Source organism: Mus caroli, unplaced genomic scaffold (genome assembly GCF_978045245.1).
Source record: "Mus caroli unplaced genomic scaffold, Mus_caroli_1 scaffold_9, whole genome shotgun sequence".
Lineage (NCBI taxonomy): Eukaryota > Metazoa > Chordata > Mammalia > Rodentia > Muridae > Mus > Mus caroli.
This window is the reverse complement of record NW_028227264.1, coordinates 56,461,450-56,470,855: the sequence shown is the minus strand read 5'-3', so window position 1 is coordinate 56,470,855 and position 9,406 is coordinate 56,461,450. Positions and strand designations below refer to the sequence as shown.

Sequence of the window (9,406 nt, the reverse complement as noted above, 5' to 3'; positions counted from 1 at the left end):
TTATCCTTTGAAGGGCTGGATTCGTGGAAAGATATTGTATGAATTTGGTTTTATCATGGAATACTTTGTTTTTTCCATCTATGTCAATTGAGAATTTTGCTGGGTATAATAGCCTGGGATGACATTTGTCTTCTCTTAGGGTCTGTATAACATCTGTCCAGGATCTTCTGGCTTTCATAGTCTCTGGTGAGAAGTCTGGTGTAATTCTAATAGGCCTGCCTTTATATGTTACTTGACCTTTTTCCCTTACTGCTTTTAATATTCTATCTTTATTTAGTGCATTTGCTGTTCTGATTATTATGTGTAGGGAGGAATTTCTTTTCTGGTCCAGTCTATTTGGAGTTCTGTAGGCTTCTTGTATGTTCATGGGTATCTCTTTCTTTAGGTTTGGGAAGTTTTCTTCTATAATTTTGTTGAAGATATTTGCTGACCCTTTAAGTTGAAAATCTTCATTCTCCTCTATTCCTATTATCTGTAGGTTTGTTCTTCTCATTGTGTCCTGGGTTTTTTGGATGCTTTCTTCCTCTTTCTTTCTTTCTTTCTTTCTTTCTTTCTTTCTTTCTTTCTTTCTTTCTTTCTTTCTTTCTTTGAGTTAGGATCTTTTTGCATTTTGCATTTTCTTTGATTGTTGTGTCCATGTTTTCTATGGAATCTTCTCCACCAGAGATTCTCTCTTCCATCTCTTGTATTCTGTTGCTGATGCTTGCATCTATGATTCCTGATTTCTTTCCTAGGTTTTCTATCTCCAGAGTTTTCTCCCTTTGTGATTTCTTTATTGTTTCTACTTCCATTTTTAGATCCTGGATGGTTTTGTTCAATTATTTTACTTGTTTGGTAGTGTTTTCCTGTACGTCTCTAAGGGATTTTTGTGTTTCCTCTTTAAGGGCTTCTAGCTGTTTACCTGTGTTTTTTACCTGTATTTCCTTCTTAAAGTCCTCTATCATCATTATGAGAAATGACTTTAGATCCATGTCTTGCTTTTCTGGTATGATGGTGTATCCAGGAATTGCTATGGTGGGAGAGTTTGGTTCTGATGATGCCAAGCAACCTTGTTTTGTGTTGCTTCTGTTCTTATGTTTTCCTCCGGCCATCTGATTATTTCAAGTGCTTGCTGCCCTCAATATATCTGATTGGAGCCTGTCCTTTCTATAATCCTGGTTGATTCACGACTCCTTAGAGTCCAGCTTTCTCTGTGATCCTGTGATTCCTGCCTCCTGTGAACCTGAGATTTTGGGTGTGTCAGAGTTTTTGGCAGTCAAGCTTCCTCTAGGACCCTGAGATCCTGGTGTGACCAATCTCCTGTTATCCTGGGATCCTGGAATCTTAAGATCCTTGATGTGTTACAGCACCTGGAAGTGGTGAGGACCTCTGAGGACCGTGGAGCTCTCTGGTCTGTTAGAAACCAAGGTATACCAGTACCGATCAGAAGGAACCTGAGCCTCTCGTCAGGTAGGGCTCCCGTGTCCTTGCTCCTGCTGTCACAGGCCCGTCACAATTTGTTTGGAACATATGTTGTGTTCCACTCACCAGATCCTAAGATCATGTGTAGAGTCCTCTGGGGACTATGGGACCGTCTGCCAATTCATGCCCAAGGTGACCTGGAGATGGCACCGACTGGAAGGGACTTGTTCCCCTGGTCAGGCAGGTTTTCTGCTTCCATGCTGCTGGCTCAGGTCCTGAGCATGATTGGATTGGAACTGATGTTGCGTTCCACTCACCAGTGATCCTAAGATTGTGTGTAGAGTCCTCTGGGGACTGTGGGACCATCCATCAATTCCCACGAATCGAGTAAGCCCAAGGTGATCTGGAGCTGGTGCCGACCAGAAGGGCAAGTTCTCCCCATATTAAGTGGTACTTTTATTATTGTGAACAAAATCTAAATGCTAAAGCAACTCTATTAAAAGCTACTTTAATGTGTAATGTGTTTTGTGACATTTAGGATATTAGACTGATAGGAGTAACACAGGAAATGACATGGCAAAAAAGTGAGTTCTCTGAAGAAGACCAAATGCTTTTCCTGGCTGCTATGGTCCACTGAGAGAGGCATGGATTCTAGAGACTCTATGCCAGGATTGTTTCTTGCTGTTGATTTGCTTTTCCTGCCACTATTACACAGCCTAATGTATCCTTGGCATCAGCCCACCCTGTTAACCAAATTTTCTGCAGACCAAGATGAAATGGACTTTGATGTAATAGTGCTGTTTAGATGAGTTAATGATTTCATACTTCCTGATAATGATTTTTCAAACTTCTGAAGTTATTCAAATAATTTTAAGCCTCTGTAGAATAAAAAGCTGCAAAGAGCATTGTGTGTTATGAGATAAGTGCCCTAGGAAGATAAAATAAGTTTGGAACAAATTTATAATAGAGGAAAACTTTCTTTCTAGTTTATAAATGAGGCTTCTAATCTCAGCAACTACAGGTCATAAACTGGGATAATCTTTCAAAGACAAAGGTTTATTGTCTTTGAAAGGACATACAATAAATGATTAACTAGTTTATCTGTACATGAATTCACAATAATAAGACACATGGCAGATTTGTTTCTTGATAACAGCTTGCTAATTAGAGACAAAAAACTATTGCTTTAATGTTGTCATGAAATTGTGGAGCAGAAAAAAATAGACAAGGAATGTTTAGTTAGGTACTAGTGTCATGGAAAGACATGTAAACAGTTCTGCTGTATCTCCTTAAATTATTGATCTATGACTTGAACTATTGCTTTAAACTTACTTTGAAATTATCAAATGTTAAAGTTTTTACAAAACCATGTAATCAATTATCCTGCTGTAACAGTTTTACCTGATGATTGCTTTTATGACAATAAGGTAACTTTTTTTCTGAGAAGGTACAGAAACTAAGAACAAAAATAATGTTGTGAAGAAGCCCCTTTCCTGAAGAAGAAGAAGAAGCCCTTTTCTGCTCCAGTGAGTGTCTGTGGTAAACAGACATCAAGTTATCTAGACACACCCTGCCAGAGGACTCATTGGCTCAAAAGGCAAAACTGATCACCCACACCAAGGCCTTAAAATTAAGAAAAGGAAAAAAACCTCAACATCTACACGGATAGCAGGTATGCTTTTGCCACAGTTCACGTCCATTAGGACATGTATCAACAGAAGGGTCTACTGAAGTCTGGAGGAAGAAAATAAGAACAAAGAGGAAATACTGTCTCTACTGAGGCCTTATATGACCCTGCCAAGGTAAACATCATACACTGTCCTAGTCACCATTAAAAAATGGGGCTCAGAGCTAAACAAAGAATTCTCACCTGAGGAATACCGAATGACTGAGAAGCACCTAAAAATGTTCAGCATCCTTAATTATCAGGGAAATGCAAATCCAAACAACCCTGAGATTCCACCTCACACCAGTGAGAATGGCTAAGATAAAAAATTCAGGTGACAGCAGATGCTGGCGAGGATGTGGAGAAAGAGGAATACTCCTCCATTGTTGGTGGGATTGCAAGCTTGTACAACTACTCTGGAAATCAGTCTGGTGGTTCCTCAGAAATTTGGACATAGTATTACCGGAGGATCCAGCAATACCTCTCCTGGGCATATATCCAGAAGATGTTCCAACTGGTAAGAAGGACGCATGCTCCACTATGTTCATAGCAGCCTTATTTATAATAGCCAGAAGCTGGAAAGAACCCAGATGTCCCTCAACAGAGGAATGGATACAGAAAATGTGGTACATTTACACAATGGAGTACTACTCAGCTATTAAAAAGAATGAATTTATGCAATTCCTAGGCAAATGGATGGACCTAGAGGGCATCATCCTGAGTGAGGTAACACAATCACAAAAGAACTCACATGATATGTACTCACTGATAAGTGAATATTAGCCCAGAAAGTTAGAATACCCAAGATACAAGATATAATTTGCAAAACTCAATCTACATTCTAAATCAAGGTTAGGCCCATCACAGTGACACCCCACTCCAGGTATCAACTTCTGTCTTGGACTTTTATTGTTGTGAACAGACAACATGATCAATAAAAACCTACAAACCTAGCCAATGACCAGTTACACCCATGCATACAAAATAAAATATTAAATAAAAAGAAATCTTATAACGGACAACATTTTAATTGGATTGGCTTACAGGGAGAGAGTTTAAGTCCATTATCACGAAGACAGGAGCCTGGCAGTGCCCAAGGAGAGCATGGTGCAGGCAGAGCTGAGAGTTCATACACTAGTGACGCCTGAATAGCAAGGAGACATAAAAAATACCTCAACAGAGGGGCCACACAAAGTGACTGGTGCAGTGGAACACAGAAAGGCTTGGGGGCACAACGTCTATGCTAATGTTCACAGGACACTACCTGAGGCAAGGGGCAGGGAAGATTATTCCATGGGTTTAATGGACTGCTTATATTCTTACCAATGCTTGGTGCTGAGCTGTGCAATGATTTATAAGCCAGTCCTTGCAAATCTACTACTCATAGAACTTTTGGTTTTGATTTGTTATGTTTGGTTTCCATTGTTTTCAATAAAGTTTATTACTTTCAATAAATTTTGTTTGTCTGTTTGTGTGTTGTTTTTTGAGTGGGGGGTTGAATAGGCTCTTTTGATCTAACTGGAGAATGTGTATGAGCTTTCCATTTAAAAGGGATGAAAGACATAGGAAGGTATTCAGGAGGGATGCAGAGAGTCCAGGTAGGAAGGGGAGAGAACAAGGAAGGCTGGGCTGTGTCCAGTGGAGAGACGGGCTTGCTTGATCTAGTAACAAGCAGGTGGAATGTCAACTGAAAGAAGAATGTGTAAGGCATAACCTTGTAAAGATGATCATCTTGGGAATACAGTGCAGCTAGGTGTGAACATCTTTTTCCCAACTTGAAACACAGCCATCAGTCCATTCTTCATCCATCCATTCATCCATCTATCCAACCATTCATCCATGCGTGCCTAAATCAATCTGGAGGTCTTTCTGCTCCTAATGGGATTAATCCCCAGCACCCTCCCTAATCCCTCTTTTGATCTTGAGATTACCAAGTCTTCAAGGTCATGCTGTTTACATGGAGCTCCAAGTTGATCCTTGACCCACATTGGAGGGCATGGTATGTTTACCATCTACAATGACCGACAATTCTACAGAGAGCCTTATGGCATGCCAGCAGGACAAAACAATCTCTCATTTGATGGCCATCACCTCAGGACAACTTATTGGAAGTGTCTCCAGTGTTCAAGGCTAACTCCAGAGATCTAAGAGCACAGAACATACCCCCAGCAAACACAGCACATGCAAGAAGAAGATCAAATCTTTTATTCACCCTGCTCCATAGAAAGTGCACAACCTACTGGTATTTCAAGCTTCCAGGCTCCTTTCCTTCCTTCCTTCCTTCCTTCCTTCCTTCCTTCCTTCCTTCCTTCCTTCCTTCCTCCCTCCTTCCTTCCTTCTTCCTTTCTTCTTTCTTCTTTCTTTCTTTCTTCGTTTCTTTTTTTTTTTTTGTTTATTTTTGTTTTTTGTTTTTTGTTTTTTTTGAGACAGGGTTTCTCTGTATAGCTGTGGCTGTCCTGGAATTCACTTCGTAGACCAGGCTGGCCTGGAACTCAGGAATCTGCCTGCCTCTGCCTCCCAAGTGCTGGGATTAAAGACATGCGCCACCACTGCTGGGCTTCCAGGCTCCTTTTCATATAATCTGTGAAAGAAAAACATTGTAAGGTGTCTCCCTCTCTCTGTGAATCTGTCCGTGTGTCTGTCTCTGTCTCTCTCTCTCCCTCCATTTCTCTTTTATTCCCCCACCCATTTCCCTCCTTGCCTCCATTTCACCATCTCTTCCACTCTCTGTCTCTCTTCCCATCCCTCTACCCTCCCATATGCACTCCCTCCCTTCCATCCACTTTCTACCTCCCTACTTCCCTATCTCTCTCTATCCATTCTTCCCTTCCTTCTGCACTCTGTCACTCTCTCCCTACCACCCTCCACCCTCTGTGCCTAAATCCCTTCCCCCTTCTCTCCACATCTGTGATTGTCTCTCTCTTCGTGTCTTCCTCTGCCCCTAACCCCATCCATGGTCGTGACTTTCTCCTCCATTAGGATATTTGTGAGCATGTGTGTGTGTGTGTGTGTGTGCATGTGTGTGTGTGCGTGTGTGCGTGCATGTATGTGTGTGTGTGGTCTGAGGGTGTGCCTGTTCACAATTGTCTCTGTGTGTTGCTGCCAGGTGCCTGGGGGGCTGTTAGAGTTTCATTTTGATCTCAGTACAGGTGATGTTCCCTCTTGTCCCCACAGCAGGGTCAGACTTGGAAAGCCAAGGAAGGGGGTCTGAAACACTCTAGAGATAGGCTGGAGGTGGTGATGTCTTTGGATCTGTGACCATGAGGTTGGGATGGTCAGTGGGAGGTCTTGTCTTTGTAAGCTGATTGAATCCGGATGGGATGAAATGAACATGGCTTCCATAGGGCTTGGGATTCCTGGAAGGCTGAGTGCAATTCCCCAAGCTTTACTGAAGACTGCTCCCCTTCTCATAGGTGTCCTGGTACCTCTGCCACCTGCCAGTCAATGAATGATATGGCTGATGGGAATGGCGAGTCCTCTGTCTCTTGTGTGCTCCCTGGGTTCTAGAATGGCGATCCCATGGCTTGCCAGGGATGAGGAGCCTTTGGGGAGACTTTGCTGAGTGTCAGAGGATGCGTGAGGTCTGCCTCCTGGTGCCCCGATGTCAGGTGCCAGGCTTGGCAGGTGTGGCAAGGACGCTTGAGGTCTGCCTCCTGGTGCCCTGATGTCTGGCGGCAGGCATGGCAGGCGTGGCGCTTCTTGGCAGCACCCGGAAGAAGGGGTAGGCATGTTCTGTAGCCCAAGGCGCCTAACTGGTAGGTAGTGGGCGGGACTACCTGAGCAGAGGCAGGGGTATTTAAGGGGCAGTGGTCACAGCCACTCTGCAGGCATTTGCTGCAGCTTGTATTTGTTCTGGAGCGGTCCTGAGTAGATTCTCCCAAGGTGAGGACTCCTGGGAGGCAGTCATTGACACCATGGCAGAAGCTGGCAGCCCTGTTGGTGGCAGTGGTGTGGCAGGGGAATCCCGGCGGCGCAGGAAGACGGTTTGGCAGGACTGGCAAGAGGAGGCCCTGCTATCAACTTTCAAGGAGAAGAGATACCTGAGCTTTAAGGAGAGGAAGGATCTGGCCCAGTGAATAGGGGTCTCAGATTGCCGCATCCGCGTGTGGTATCAGAACCGCAGGAATCACAGTGGAGAGGAGGGGCATGCCTCAAAGAGGTCCATCAGAGGCTCCAGCCAGCTAGCCTCGCCACAGCTCCAGGGAGAGCTTGGATCCAGGCCACAGGGTAGAGGCGTGCGCTCATCCAGCAGAAGGCCTCGCACTCGACTCACCTTGCTACAGCGCAGGATCCTAGGGCAAGCCTTTGCGAGGAACCCACGACCAGGCTTTGCTACCAGGGAGGAGCTGGCGCGTGAGACAGGGTTGCCCGAGGACACGATCCACATATGGTTTCAAAACCGAAGAGCTCGGCAGCGCCACAAGACGGGCAGGCCCACAGCTCAAGATCAAAACTTGCTGGCGTCACAAGGGTCGCATGGGGCCCCTGCAGGTCTGCAAGGCAGAGAGCATGAAGGTGCCCAGGAGAGCTTGTTGCCACAGGAAGAAGCAGGAAGTACGGGCATGGATACCTCGAGCCCTAGCGACTTGCCCTCCTTCTGCGAAGAGTCCCAGCCTTCCCAAGTGGCACAGCCCCGTGGAGCAGGCCAACAAGAGGCCCCCACTCAAGGAGGCAACGCAGGCTCTCTGGAACTCCTTCTTGATCAACTGCTGGATGAAGTCCAAGTAGAAGAGCATGCTCCAGCCCCTCTGAATTTGGACGGAGGTCCTGGTGGCAGGGTGCATGAAGGTTCCTGGGATAGCTTTTGGCCACAGGAAGAAGCAGGAAGCACAGGCATGGATACTTCATGCCCCAGTGACGCACCCTCCTTCTGCAGAGAGTCCCAGCCTTCCCAAGTGGCACAGCCCTGTGGAGCGGGCCAAGAAGATGCCCGCACTCATGCAGACAATACAGGCCCTGTAGAACTCCTCCTTGACCAACTGCTAGACGAAGTCCCAAAGGAAGAGCATGTGCCAGCCCCACTGGATTGGGGTAGAAATCCTGGCAGCAGGGAGCATGAAGGTTACCAGGACAGCTTACTGCCCCTGGATGAAGCAGAAAATTCGGGCATGGATACCTCCATCCCTAGTATCTGGCCAAGCTTCTGCAGAGAGTCCCAGCCTCCCCACGTGGCTCAGCCCTCTGGACCATGCCAAGCACAGGCCCCCACTCAAGGTGGGAACATGGATCCCCTGGAGCTCTTCCTCTATCAACAGCTGGATGAAGTCCAAGTAGAAGACCATGCTCCAGCCCTTCTGAATTTGGACGGAGGTCCTGGTGGCAGGGTGCATGAAGGTTCCTGGGATAGCTTTTGGCCACAGGAAGAAGCAGGAAGTACAGGCATGGATACTTCATGCCCCAGTGACGCACCCTCCTTCTGCAGAGAGTCCCAGCCTTCCCAAGTGGCACAGCCCTGTGGAGCGGGCCAAGGAGATGCCCACACTCAAGCAGACAGCACAGGCCCTGTGGAACTCCTCCTTGATCAATTGCTGGACGAAGTCCCAAAGGAAGAGTACGTGCCAGCCCCACTGGACTGGGGTAGAAATCCTGGCAGCAGGGAGCATGAAGGTTCCCAGGACAGCTTACTGCCCCTGGATGAAGCAACAAATTCGGGCATGGATACCTCGGTCCCTAGCATCTGGCCAACCTTCAGCAGAGAGTCCCAGCCTCCCCAAGTGGCACAGCACTCTGAACCAGGCCAAGCACAGGCCCCCACTCAAGGTGGGAACACGGACCCCCTGGAACTCTTCCTTGATCAACTGCTGACCGAAGTCCAACTTGAGGAGCAGGGGCCTGCCCCTGTGAATGTGAAGGAAACAGGGGAGCAAATGGACACGGCACCTGAGCTGCCTCTCACTCCAGAAGAATATCAGACTCTTCTAGATATGCTGTGTCTCCCCGACAGTAGCCCTTTCTTCTAGAAACCCCAGAGGTCAAAGTCCTGAAGAGACCAGATTTGGAACTGGAGAAGGTACCCATCCCAGCAAGGATGTGCATCCAAAACCCAACTCCAGGGACTTCCTGAAATGCAAAGTGTCTCGCTAACTATAAGGATGGTTGGCAGGTGTGGATAATAATGAAGTGCCGCCTCCAGGGCCCGGGGATTAGGAAATCAGCCCTGACAAAGTGAGAGACTCTGCTACAGGGACAGACGGAGAGACCAATAGTGACTCCTCAACAACAAGGAGCCTAAAGATAACCCCAAAAGCAGGGCCACACCTAGTGACTGTCTCCAGTGGACCCTAGGAAATCACACGGGACACTAGGACTAGGTTTAACTACAGAGGACACACACTACCC

At 46.5% G+C, this 9,406-nt stretch overlaps 1 protein-coding gene across 1 annotated transcript; it reads left to right on the top strand.

The window, feature by feature from the left end:
- Positions 1-6,981: 6,981 nt before the first annotated feature.
- Positions 6,982-9,027, top strand: LOC147002659 (uncharacterized). Its single transcript, XM_085842570.1, is given in 1 exon segment — positions 6,982-9,027. A coding segment is annotated over 1 exon segment (2,046 nt).
- The last annotated feature ends 379 nt before the right edge of the window (positions 9,028-9,406 follow it).